The 13195-nt window shown below is 50.7% G+C and overlaps 1 protein-coding gene across 9 annotated transcripts in view; it reads right to left on the reverse strand.

Moving 5' to 3' along the window:
• RANBP3 (RAN binding protein 3) overlaps nt 1-13195 on the reverse strand; it is a 54039-nt gene that overhangs the window by 11784 nt on the left and 29060 nt on the right. For 4 of the 9 annotated variants that reach the window (XM_054562117.1, XM_054562111.1, XM_054562109.1 and 1 more), the window contains 5 exons: nt 9597-9633; nt 9418-9504; nt 7463-7534; nt 1868-1933; nt 885-977 (listed from right to left, as the gene is read on the reverse strand). In XM_054562117.1, coding sequence (XP_054418092.1) covers nt 885-977; nt 1868-1933; nt 7463-7534; nt 9418-9504; nt 9597-9633 — 355 coding nt within the window. The remainder of the gene's footprint in view (nt 1-884; nt 978-1867; nt 1934-7462; nt 7535-9417; nt 9505-9596; nt 9634-13195) is intronic. The other 5 variants (XM_054562118.1, XM_054562114.1, XM_054562112.1 and 2 more) reach the window with 3 other exon arrangements.

Here is a 13195-nt window from a genome sequence, read left to right on the forward strand (position 1 = left end):
GAGTTAGTGCTGCATCACCTCCAGCGTTTCCTTCTGCCACCACCTGGACCAGCCGTACAGTGGGCCTGGCGTACCACTAACAGCAACACATCCTTAGATTAAAATAAAACCTGAACCCAAACTAAAACCTCACAGAAGTGAGAATTATCTTATGCTTATTCTACAAAGAACTGTGTGACTTCAGTGTATTCAGAAGCAATACTAATGAAGGGGGTAAAAGAAAAAGAACAAATACTGGGGGAACAATTATGAGTTTTATAAAACAAGTTTTATGAATAGCATCTTTATTTTATGCATTTTTTCCTTTCAACAGTTGAGATTACACGACATGCAGCTTTAAATCTGGCTTTCACTGTTGAGCACTACATAAATTTTCTCCTGTAATTAAAAACTCTTCAGAAACAAACTATTTCCCTCATAGAGGAAGACAAAAAGAGCTCATTCACATGAGGAAAATTAAGGATTAACTGAAAACCACTGCCTATGTGGATGTAATGGAAATATGGTTTAAAAGTCGTATCTCAAGATTGGCAAGTAAAATGAAAATGCACGTGAAAACGACCCTTTCGGTCCCTGAGACTGCAGGGCTGAGTTCCGCCTGCACATGTGTAGGGGCGGACCGCGCCAGTCGGGGGTGGAGGCGGCGTTAACGAGGCTAGTGCGTGCACAAGGCACGTCTGCAGCAGCAGTCGGGCGCAGCCTTCTGCCTTTCCTGGGCTCCCCGGGGACAGCAAGGGTTGTTTTCCCAGCGCTCTCTGTATTTCTTTATTTCTATGTGCGTTCGGCAGATGTGAGCAAAGCCACCTGCGTGGCTGTCCCGGGCACGACCTCGGGGATGCCCTGCCCTGCCGTGCGAGCCGAGGCACCAGGGCTGCGCTTCTTACCGGCCTGTGAGAGGGCCTTAGGCTGCGGGGCTTGTAACACTGCCGGGCGAAGCACGCTCCGCTGCTGCTCCTTGGGCTTCTGGCTCGGCAGACCTGGGGACAGAGGTCGGTTTGCCCAGGACCCTTGGACCTCGTGGGCAGAAATGCAATAGCTCAGGCTCTCAAGGACTTTACAAGACAAACTAGACCCAGTGATCCACTTCATGTCCCTCACAGGCTACGCTCTGTAGGGAAGCACATTTTTTTAAAAAACCAACAATATTTTCTCTACAACTAGACATGCAAAGTCTGGCTATTGTTATTTTATATGTGATTAAACGGCATTCCCATGTAACTGATCATGTCTGTGAGTTAATTCAGTGAGTAGAGTAATGCTTTGGGGGAGCCAAGGGACACCTGTTCCCAGGTGCTGGGCTCAAGGGTCAAGCACAGATGTGAGGGGAAAGAAGTAAAGCCACGGGTGACACTCCAGGTCAGGATGCTGCTTGGGGGTTACAGAAAGGCACCCTTGTGCCTGCTTTTTAAAAATGCCACACTGAGAAAACACCTCTGCCAAACAAAACTCGGGCAAAGACCATGAAAGCACATTTCCAGCCTTCCCCGGGCCCCACTCACCAGCAGTGTGACACTGGATGGAGGCCGCTCTGCCAAGTGGCAGTAATGCCATGGCATACTGGGGCTAGAACGCTCCGGAGAGACAGCCAGAACCAAGTGAGCTATCACTGGGCGTGGAGCCCAAAGTCCCACACTAAGCCAAGCCTGTTCCCTTGCCATCTGCACTTCAGGGCAGCGAAGGGCTCACAGGTGGGAGCTCCCTGGGCTGACAGGCTCTTTAAAGTGGCTTTCCAGGGCGCACGTGTTGGGTAACAGCCAGAGCGCACTGGTGGGGCTTCCTTAGGTAGCTGTGCAAACAGACGCTGCACGGAGGCCTGGAAGGGTATGAGAAAGCCATTCCACTCTCCTCCACCAAGGCGGGCACCTACCTGCGCTGGGTGCCTGGCCATGGATCAGTGTTGGTGGCTTCAACCGGAACCCACTGCTCTTTTCCTCTACAAGCACAAGACAAAAGATAAAAGCAGGCCTGCGTGGGGAAGGGTAGCAAGGCTGGAAGACAGCGGAGGCAGGAGAGGGCTGTGATCTGGACCCCGGTGGCCGTGGGCCTGGAGAACCAGGGGTATGATTCCAAATTGAAAGAGAAAAGCAGAAATCCTGCCCAGCCACCAAGGCTGTAAGGCAGCCCGGGTGAGGAGGCAGGGGCCGCGAGAAGCGCGGCTTGGGGGCAAAGTGCTCACTATGGAAGACCAGGGGGGTGCCAGATGCGCAAGATAGAAGTGAGGGTGACCACTCCAGCAAGGAGCCTTCAACTGGAGGGTGAGGACAAGGTTGGTCAGCCCATGGACCACCTCACCTAGAGGCCTGCCAGGAGCCTGAATGCCATGCTGCATTTGCAGGCCCTGGAGAATGTCATAGGGCCACCGAATGAAGGTCCCCAGGGACCCATCTCCCTTTCCCAGAAGACTTGTCAGGGATGCACCTCTAATCAGGAGGTCTCTGTACTACCAGCAGATGTCTGGGAAATGAGACATATTTTCTGTGGCGAGAGATCAAGGGTGGCAGACAACAGGCTTACTCTCTTTCCAGACATGCCTGGAGAGCTTTGCCTCACTGCTTAACGAGAGCACCGGAAGGCCCGGGAGAAGGAAGCAGGGCTGTTTGTCCTGGCCACGTGCGAGGAGGCGGGTGCTCCCCGAGGACTAGATTTCAGGCTGACAAATACAGGGGTTCCTGGGATATTCAAAACCTAGTTTCTGCTCAGCTGTGTGTCCACAGATCCCTTAATCTGTGCATCTTGGTGACTCTGCCCATCTCGGAAGGGGGCGGGGTGGAGGGGACAGTTTAATGCAATCCATGGCAGAAAAGATCATCACATAAAAAGCCTTGTGACCCCAACAGGCCAGGTCTGTGCCTGGGGAAGCAAAGGGATGGCAGTACTTTGGGTCACCAGAGGAGCCTGGCTTTTGTGCTAAGGTCCAACCTATCGGAAAATACCCTTGTCAGGTTGCAGGGAACAAGATCACTATACAAAAATCAGTTGTGTGTTTCTATATACTGGCAATGAACAACCCAAAAATGAAGTCAAGAAAATGATTCCACTTAACGATAGCACAAAAGGAGAATAACATACTTGGGAATAAATTTTAAACAAATGAAAACTATAAAATGTTGTTGGAAGAAAGTAAAGACTTAAAATATATGGAAAGATACCTCAAAATATCACACAGTATGTGATTTCATTTATGTGAAATGCCTATAACAGACAAACCCAGAGACAGAAAGTGGGTTTGTGGTTGCCAGGAGCTGGCAAAGTTGAAATGGGGAGTGACTGCTAAAGGATATACGGTTTCTTTGGGAGTTGATTAAAATGTTCTAAAATTAATTATGGCGCCCTGGCTGGTGTGGCTCAGTGGATTGAGCACAGGCCTGCGAACCAAAGGGTCGCAGGTTCCTTTCCCAATCAGGGCTCATGCCTAGAGTGCAGGCCAGGTCCCCAGGAGAGGGAGTGTGAGAGGCACCCACACACTGATGCTTCTCTCCCTCTCTTTCTCCCTCCCTTCCCCTCTAAAAATATATTTAAAAAATTAAAAAAAATGAATAATGGCGATAGTTGCACAACTCTGCGGATATACTAAAAAGCAACCAATTAAACCCTAAAATGACAACACATGCTTTGTCATGCAGATCAAAGTTTCAGGGAGGAAACAAAATCAAATCAGAATTGCAGATGAAACAGAAGGGCACTCTTCCTGTTGTCTACATGTTGGTGAGCCAAACTGCTTTCCTTGGGCAGAAACGGGATTATGGAAACTCGCACTGCTAGTAAAAAGGATGGAGGCCCCGGCCAGGCTAGCTCAGTTGCTTAGAGCATCGTCCTAATACATCAAGGTTGCAGGTTTGATCCCTGGTCAGGGCACATACAAGAATCAACCAAGGCAGGCATCAATAAGTTGGAAAAAAAAAAAAAATCAATGTTTTTTCTCTCTCTCTCAAAATAAATTTAAGTACATAATTTAAAAACAGTAAAAAAATTAAAACATACAAAAACAAAGCAAAACAAAAACAAGTGGAGCCCGTCGGGCTTCTAAGGGTCTGTGTTTGTGGACTGATGTCTCTCCCGTAAGAGTCTAGGTCATAAAAACCACACTCAGGAGAATCAGACAGAATAGAGGGGAAAACATGCTGCTAGGTGTTCCTTTTTAGAAGGAAAATAGTTACATTTCCAAAGCTTAGAGTTATTCAGAAGGTGATTGGCAACATAAAAATTAAAACAATTGAGATAAAATTCACAATTTAGATAATTTTTTGAAGCCCTCAGAGCCGGCTCCGCAATGCTCTTACTGTGGCCACAGGTTCACGTCTACCACGGTGCTCTGCGCAGAGTCAATGCCACCAGCCACCGGCCCCTGGAGCTGACCTAGGCTGATCGGCGTGGGCAGTGGGCCCAGACACCGCTGCTGCTGGATGTCCACTAACTTTGGGCCTGGTGCCAGGCCAGTCCTGAAGATGCACAGGAAAACTATGCTGAATACTGCAGGGAACAGATGGACAGACAGACAAAGCGTACTGCAATTCCACTGGCAACTGGGACTCGGGGCAGACGGGGCCCAGAGCAGCAGGGAGGTGTGCCTGCAGGGCAGTCAAACCTGGACAGGCCGCAGAAACTCCCTTTTCCTGCAATATGGTCAGGGTAGAACAAAGTGGCACCGCATGGTGGCCAGAGCCCTGTCATGCATGCCAGGGCCACGGGGGCGGACAGGTGGCTGCACTGGTGTCTTCTAGAGGGCGCATGCATGCCCATCTGTGAGCTTGCTGGGGAAGAGGTCTCTCCTCTGGGGCTGCCTTTGCCCTCTTCCAAATCATGTCTGAAGAAACAGTTCCTTTAAGACAGCTTCCTGTTCTGCCTCAGGAAGATCCCAAGTGATTTCTGAGGGAGCAATGCTCATCCGAGGAACCCTCAGATTTAAAGTGAACTATATCAGACTTTAACCTGGCGCACACCAGAGAGGGAAAGGGTCCAAGGCAGCAGCCTGATGGGGCCGGGTCCTGTGGAAGGGCAGTGCTGGTGCAGGGCGAGAGAGGGGCTTGGCTACGTACGGGGACACAGCGGTGGGTAAACGCACCGGGGGCAGAGGGAGGCGGGTTTTGTACAGTTAGAAAGGAGAGGTAGAAATATGAAGAAGGAGGCTAAGACGAACCCTGTTGGTGCTGAACTGGAAGTATCCACCAAACCTGGGGTTACGCACAATGCAGACAGACAGGGATATGGGAATACGGGTAACTGTAAGCATGCGTATGCAGCTCGGTATGTGTTCCCAGTCTGGGCACTGAGAGGTCCTGGGAGCAGTGACAGCCCAACGGTGGGCAGCACACGGAGACCTTGGTTCCCTGAGACCATGCTCCATGAAGAAGAACTAACACCCCTTGGAGAAAAGGGGAGAAGGTGATGAGCCTGGAACCTCTTGTTATGACAGAAAGTAAAGAAAGTGCTTAATATGATGGGGACCTGGCAAAAGGACCCAGGAACCTGACTTGATGGGGCCCATTGGCTACATCTGGAATGACTGAAATAAATTGATCAAAATAAAATCTGAGCATTAAATAAGTACCGATAACCACCATTATAAATCCACTAACTAAAACAGGAATCTGTAAATCCATACTGATACAAATCACTAAGTAAAGGGGGGGAAAAGAACGCCATTCTTTACAGTAGAATGCCAATTAATGAATGCTGGGGCAAAAACGGGGCAGAAAATCTCCATCTGGCCATCATCGGCATAATAATTAATTCAAGCAAGAAAACACCCATGGATGCCAACACAGGAGGGCGAAGTGAGAGATGATTTCCTCAGGCCTCAAAATCTCTCTCCAGAAGACAGCCATCACAAAGAGGGAAGAAACAGAGCAGATGCCTAACCAAGGGGTCCACGCCAGCCCCGCCAGCACGAGCAGGGGCGCACTCGGAAGAGCACGGCTGCGCTTCTGTGGTTCTCCATCCAGTCCCAAATACGCAGCTTGGGTGGACACACCCCAATGGAAGGACTTCTCCAAAATAACTGGCCTGTAATCTTCAAGGTCACAAAAGTCAAGGAAAGAATGGGGAACTATTCCAGATGGAAAGAGAGACATGGGATATGTGACTGGAATCTGGTGCCTTTGCTCTGTAGAATGCATGGAGCCTCAAGGTAAAGGGGTAGGGAAGTGTTTTATAAAAAATTTCCCTAAGTCTTAGGTTTTTTCCAAACTAAGGCTAAAAAGTACAAGGCAGCAGGCAGGCAAAGGTATAAGAGGTTCACTTTGCATAGCAGATGTTGCAGTCTAATATGATGGGCTCACTGCATCGGGTACCAGGGACCAGCGCTACATCAGGGCCTCTGACGGGGGACTAGGCTGCTCCCTTCCTCATGTTGGCGCCGCTCTGTGCTGCTAGGTAAGGGTGTTGGGGGCAGAGACAGGGCAGCGAGGCTGGCACTCACAGACCTCAGAGGTGATCATGAGACTCACAGAGAACTCCATGGCATGAAGGGATCAAGACGCATGTCTTCAGTGACTGATCCCTAAACCAAAACAGGCTCACAAAGGCCAACACTGCCCCTGCAGCTCAGAACATGACTTGCTGTGCAAGTGCCCCGGGTACAACCAAAGACTTTTAACAACCATGCTGCTCTTCAGTACTGGGAAGGGGGTCAACTCCGAACAGTTTGCTTTTAGAGTCAGAACAAATTCAACTGTTTGAAATGCTGCCATCAAATCAATCCTCAAAGTTATAAAAACTTGCCCCTTCCCTCGACATCGCTCTTGTGCCAGAATATGAGTTATCTCACAATGCTTTTGAAGTCGGGAATGAATTTATATAAGGCAGGTTGGGTTACAGAATTCGGGTGGTTAAACTTGCTCATTAAATCTTTTACGAGGAGAAACTTTCAGGAATTATTGGAGTTGGTTCTCCTGCGAAAGACCAAAAAAGGAAGGCTCCATGTTCTTCAGAAGGGAGCAAGCTTTTTCCCTTCAAGTTTTAAAGCCGTGAATAAATATATGTATTTATCTGAACACATCTAAGCAATGCTAATTAATGTGAGCATTTAATACACAGAGAGGGGTCTGGGAAATTACATTTCACATTTGCTACCTTGGGGATGGTAGTGAGCGGGAAAGAGGCAGGCTAATTCAGTCTATGTATTTTTAATTTGCCTTTTTTAAATGATATAAATGTGTTACTCTTGTAAAATTTTGAAAAACTAGTAATACACCTCTTTATTCTTTTTCCAAAAAGGACGTAGAAAATTCCTCGTAACTAGGCCTTACTTACAGAAACAGAAGTAAAGGCTTATGAAGCCTCTTTCACACTGGATTCCGAATGCACAAGCTGAAGAGTCAAGAAAACATTTAGGCACTGAAAAAGAACCCTGATTTCAATCTGCCCACTCTTGTTAAGACATTATTTTACAATATCAACTGCTTTCATCCCAGGAAAACCCCCAGTGACTGGCCGTGAAAAGCAAAGGGATGTGAGGGCTCACCTGGTTCTGAGTCAGAATTGCCTGCAGATGGCTCGCAGAAGGTTGATGGCATAAAAACATTGTTTTTTGATACTGTCATCAAGGAGGTGCAGGCAGGGAAGGGAACAAGAGGAAAAACAGAGTGAGTAGGTGGGGCAGGCAGGCCCCAGGTCACCTCTCCAACCTGAGGGGTTGACCTCCAAGCCCCACTGGGCGCGGGAGGTGGGGTCAGCATTATGAATAAGGCCTTTACCACTCTGGACTCTCTCTACAGCAAGAAGGGGGTAGTCTCCAGCCTAATGGCCTCTGTTGATGTCTAGCAGTTGACTCTGGTCTTTCTGGCCACCTCTCTTGCCTGCGTTCCCCTGGCTTTTCCTTGGCACTCTGGGCCCCTGTAGGGGGCAGCCAGGAGGGCAGTGGGGCATGCCAGATGTTCTGAGTCTTTCCTGGGGCCAAGCCTTGATCCCTGCTCCCTGTCACCAGTTAAGGCTTGGAAGTGGGCTACATCCCCTCCCCCCCAAACCAGCTGTTTAGGATGTTACTGGAACCGCTCATCTTTTGATTTCACTTGAGAATTGGGAGCTGATTATCTCCTAGACCAACGCACTAGCGAGGAAAACCGTTTGGTGGTCCTTTGCCCCTTCAGCCTAGGGCCACAGCACAGATCACCTCGTCTCTTCCCTGCTGCACCTTCCTGGTAAGAAGTTATGTTCAGCAGTAGACAGCAAACAGAAGGGACACAATCATGGCCAGGAAGCGGAAGCTTTCTCATTCTGTAGAAACACTTGTGCCACAGGTGGAAAGACCCTTCAAAAGGATGTCCCCAGCAGCCTAGGCTGCAAACTGTCTGCACAGTTCCTTACTGCCTGGTGGGCAACTGACAGTGCACCCATTCAGGGGGGTCTTAGGCAGTGCTGAAGAGGGCTGTGGCAATGTCCAAAAAAAGCATTAAGGGAAACAGGTAAGAGACCAAGTGTGTGTCACAGAGACAACCTTGAGAGGATGCCCACTTTCTGCACTATTCCTGTAAAGTTTGCATTACTTTTGTAAGCACAAACAAACCTTCCAAGAATGTCTTTTTATCCCCTTAAAGTGATATCCTTACGGTTCTGAGCTGTAAATGTTTTATATGAACTTCCCAAGAACAAAGTTCAGCTTGGATAACTGGAGACCCTCTCCCAGTGCACATGCATCTGAGCCGCGGCTAGAGAACACCGGACAGTGCCAGATGAACCGAGTCCAGATGCGGCGGGGAGGCCTGCGGCAGCCCTGCGGCAGCTCCGACCTGCCGATCTGCAGGGGCGCCCCGGCTCGAGGAGCCCCCCACCGAGCAGCTCCAGTGTCTCTCCCTACTCTGGAACCTGCTCCTTTCCTGTACCATACTCCGTACAAATCCTGGCTGGTCTGCTAGCCTCTGTGTAGGTGCTCAGACCATGTCTGGTCCAGACACTTGGCCCACCCTTCAAGGCTCCACCAAGCCTCTCCTCTGGGAGCTCCAGGCATTCTACCACCCAAGTGTCTGCTGGGACCACTCAGCTTACTATGTACACTGTGTGTGTGCGCGCGCGCGCCTGAGCTTCTCAACTGGACCACCAAGCTCTAGGCACATGGCAGAAGGGTTAGGGGAACCCCCACTTCCTAGCAGCCTCTGGAAGGTGGTCTTGTGATTAATGGTCACAGGCCTCCATAGGACTTGGACAGTCCCTTTCCCATTTCAGAGGGATGATTTTTCTCGACGCTTCTTCCTTTGTCAGACCAGTAGGTCACACCTCTCCACAGGTGTCACTGATCCCAGCCTGGGGTACCTGGTGCCACAGCTTGGGCAAGCTCTAACCTTACTGTGACAGAGACCAAGCCTCAGGTTGATTCTACCTGGATCTGGGCACGAGACAGACGATGAGCAGGAGCTGACGGAGGAACAGCGGGCTTATAAACACGGATGCCTTCACCACTCAATAAAGGTCTGTGGCTGTTACCTGACTGTGAAGGTGGGAACTGGGTTAAAGAGGACGTCCTTTCTCGCTTGACAGGAGGGCAGTAATTTCCATCCTCTCGGTCAGAATCTACAGGGAATAATGAGAGAAGGAGGAGGAGAAAATCAGGCTGCTTCCACTTTTACAATCAACATGGTGAAACGTTTTAGAGGTTTCCTCACCTTCTCCACCTTCAGGGCTGGAGCCGCCAGCTGACCTCTGAAACGAGAGCACATGTCAGGGTGGAGGAGAGGGCCATGCTGTCCCCTCATCTAACAGCTCGTGAGCTCTGTAATAAATGGATCCCCAGGGCCAACTGCCTGAGCTCAGCCACCCGAGCAGCAGACGAACTTTCAACCTCACGCTTAGAACTCCCCCATGAACCTTCAGCATTTGGCTGACCAGGCCACGTGCCAAGGAGTCTTCCTAATGATTGAGAGCGCGCTTACAGCCAAGGATCGGTTTCCTTGTTTCTCCACAGGTTACAGCTGACTAGCGTGTCGCCCCCAAATTCAAACCCAGTGAAACTTTATCTGGTCAAAACTCATTTTGCCACAAGCTGGAAAGTGAACCGTTCTCTACTCTGAAGGGCAGCTGGACCGTTTAATTTTAAAATGGTCACCTAACACCAGATTGTGGCAGTTTCCATTCCTTACCCTGGCACATTCCATCGTAAGGAACCCTATTTCATGGTGGGCTATTGTTTCCTGAGCAACTCACAACTTTGACGCCGCAGACCACAGTCTGCTGCAAAATGCTCAGAGCAGAACAATTTAGACTATAACTGGACACGTGCTAAGAGAAGGTGCCTGAAGAATCTCCCCCTTAACAACCTTTAGTTTTAAAATGTGAACAATGAACAATGAAGAGGCCTGAAATGAGTCCCTTCCCAATCCAGGATAACACACGGTCCCTTCCACATACGTCCCTTCTCAGGAACTGGTGTTTCTTGAGAACTAAGCAACCTAAAGCAAATGTGGGGGGCTGGACATCATTCCTCCTGGGGCACTTAAGAGCCAGCAGAGGAGCCAGTTTTCTTAGTTTCAGCAAAGCCCCTGAGGCTCAAGTTCAGCCAAATGACCGCCTGCCTGGAGGAGCCGTGAGAGGGAAATGAGGCAGTGCCTGTGGAAGCGCTTTGCTCGCCGCAGCGCAGAGCGCATGTGGAGGCAGTAACTGTGCTAAACCAAACAGCGGGAGAGGGGGCTGGAGGGACCCTCCTACAGCCTGAGTCGGCTCTTGGTGGTGAGCCAACGTCCTCTCGTTTCCTCCTGAGGGTGAGACCTCAGACTCTGTATCAGGGAGAACGTCCTAAAGCCCGGGCAACACACTTCTCTCACAAAGGGCCAGAAAGTGTTTCCCACTCGGTGGTCCACATGTTGTGTGCAGACCAATCCCTGTCCTGATGGACAGCGCAGGCTGGGACAGTAAGAAAAGGATCCCAACCTGGACCCTCTCTCCTGTGTGGGCCAATGACTTGGACCTGGGTCAGAAAAACTAGCCTGGGCTTCTTGATCCAAGTCTGTGTCCTAAGAGCTCCCTGGAAGTGTCTGTGAAGGGTAGAGGATGACACTGTCCCCAGATATGTTTCAGGGGACTGGAGGCTCAGAGGAGACCATCTATCCGAGTGCTTGGGAAACACAAATCCTTGTAACAACATGGGCTCAACAGTCCTTGGGGCGGCTGTGAATATACTGCTGGGTCCGAGTGGAGCATGAGGCTGCTCAACCTCCCTCTCAAAGGCTTGTAGACCTAGTCACTTTCTCCCAGCTCCTCCAATGCCTAAATGGGAAACCTTGGGCAAATTACCTCACTTAGAAAACAAGGTGCTAGCACCTCTCCCATAGGGAAGGGGCAAGGGGTCAACGGGATAAGCAGGGGAACCAGCTCGGCCCCGCACCTGACTTTCTTATAACTGCTCATAGCTCACACGTGGTGGTGGCCACGCTGCCCCAGCAAGCCCACTTCTGCTGGACATCACACTCTCGGGCAGGGCTTGAGAGCTCAGAGACAGGCGGGAACGGGAGAGCTGGGATGTAGAGTAGTGTTCTGGGGGCGGCCAGGAGGCGAGGGGCCCCTTGGATGGGGGTTAAGAGGAGGGCCCTGAGCCCAGGACTTAGTGTGGGGGCTGAGAGATGTACTCCCACAGAGCTGTGATTCTGCAGAGACCTGGGACTGGGGTGACCCATGATGATAAAGTGCTACGTTATCAGCACACTGGGGTTCCTCTTGGATTGCCCCTTCCTCAGGTGACATCACCGAGGGGCAGGCTCCTGTTCCTCACAGCAGGCCTGGCTCACCCCCAGGCGGTCTCCACCCCTATTCTCAAGTCCCGAGGCCCGGTAGGTCCTGTGGGATCTGGCGCTTCCTGGATTGACTTTCAGGACCTGGAAATGTCACCCTCTCTGGCCTCTGTAGACACTGCCCTCTCATCCACTGATGTTCTTTCCCCCCTCAGGTCTCTTTCTTAAATCCCCATGTGAGAAAAAACCCCTTGGTCCTCTGGCCTCACTGGTCCCTCTTATTCTGATAGTGTGATCTGTGTCAGGGTGCCCTGCTAGACTCTAAGTTCCAGGAGGGGGCTGGCTTGGGATTTGCACAGGAAAAGACTGGGAGAAGCAGCGAAGCCTGCGGTCCTGAGCTATGCACCGGGCAACGGTGCGCATCCTGACCAGTGGCCCTGACAGTTGTCAGGCCTGAGTTTCCTTGTGTTTCCTCGGTTGTTGCAGAAGATATTCCTCTAGCACCTCAATCCCAAGAGGCCTCCACACTTAACTCTCCTTTCCCCGCTGGCCATCTAGGTTAGTTTCCATGTTGTGAATCTTCCAGGGCTCCTTCTGCTATAAATTTCTAATTTCATTCCACCGTGGTTGGAGAAGACTGTATGGCTTCAATCCTTTTAGATTTACTAAGACTGGTTTTGTGGCCTAGCAAGGGTCTACCCCGGAGAACATTCCTCATGCCCATGGGGCGAACGTGCGCTCTGCTAGGTTCTGTGCTGTTCGAGTCCTCGATGTCCCCATCCATCTGCCTGGATGTTCTACTGGTAACGGAAAGTGCAGTACGGAGGTCTCCGACTGTTATGATCAAACGTCTATTTCTCCCTTCAGTTCTGCAGTTTGTGCTTCCTGTATCTTGGGGCTCTTTCAATGACACCTAAGTTTCTTACCTCTGCCAAAGACACTCCAAAACCTCAGGCATCTGGGTCTCCTTTTGAATTTGAATGGTGCTAGGAGCCTCTCTCCAGACCAGTGGCTGGGGCCTCTGGAGCTTCAGCTCCATCTCTCAGGGTCCAGGACTGCTGACCAGGACACTTGGTCCGTCTGGCACCATCGCTCTGGCCACCATACCCCAGCCTCCGTCTCCTTCCTGTTTTCCGAACATGTCGGCACCGTTCCTGCCCCGGTGTGCCTTTGCCGTGTGCTACTCCCACGGCCTGGAACGCTTTTCCTGCAGGTCTGCTCACTGAGACCTCCCGGAGGCCCTTCCTGACCACCTCCAGGGGGAACCTGTGCTCATGGCTACGTCACTGCCCAGAAAGTAGAGACAGTTCTTCTCCACCCCACCCTCCAGCCTCTCCTGGACCTCTACCCGGTTTTGTGTATCCCAGTTGGAAATGATCTAATGTGTCTGTCTGCTCTGTCTCCAGCTGTGAGAAGGCACTGCCCTGTCTGTTAGGCTCACAGCTCATACGTGTAACACTCTGAACACAGCGCACAAAACCTCACTGTACAAACAGAGCCCGCATCCTCCACTGCAGCCCCTTAGGTAACCCGGAGAAGAA

Source organism: Pteronotus mesoamericanus, unplaced genomic scaffold (assembly GCF_021234165.1).
Source record: "Pteronotus mesoamericanus isolate MK-2021 breed Mesoamerican mustached bat unplaced genomic scaffold, CSHL_Meso_final scaffold_636, whole genome shotgun sequence".
In the NCBI taxonomy this organism is placed as follows: domain Eukaryota; kingdom Metazoa; phylum Chordata; class Mammalia; order Chiroptera; family Mormoopidae; genus Pteronotus; species Pteronotus mesoamericanus.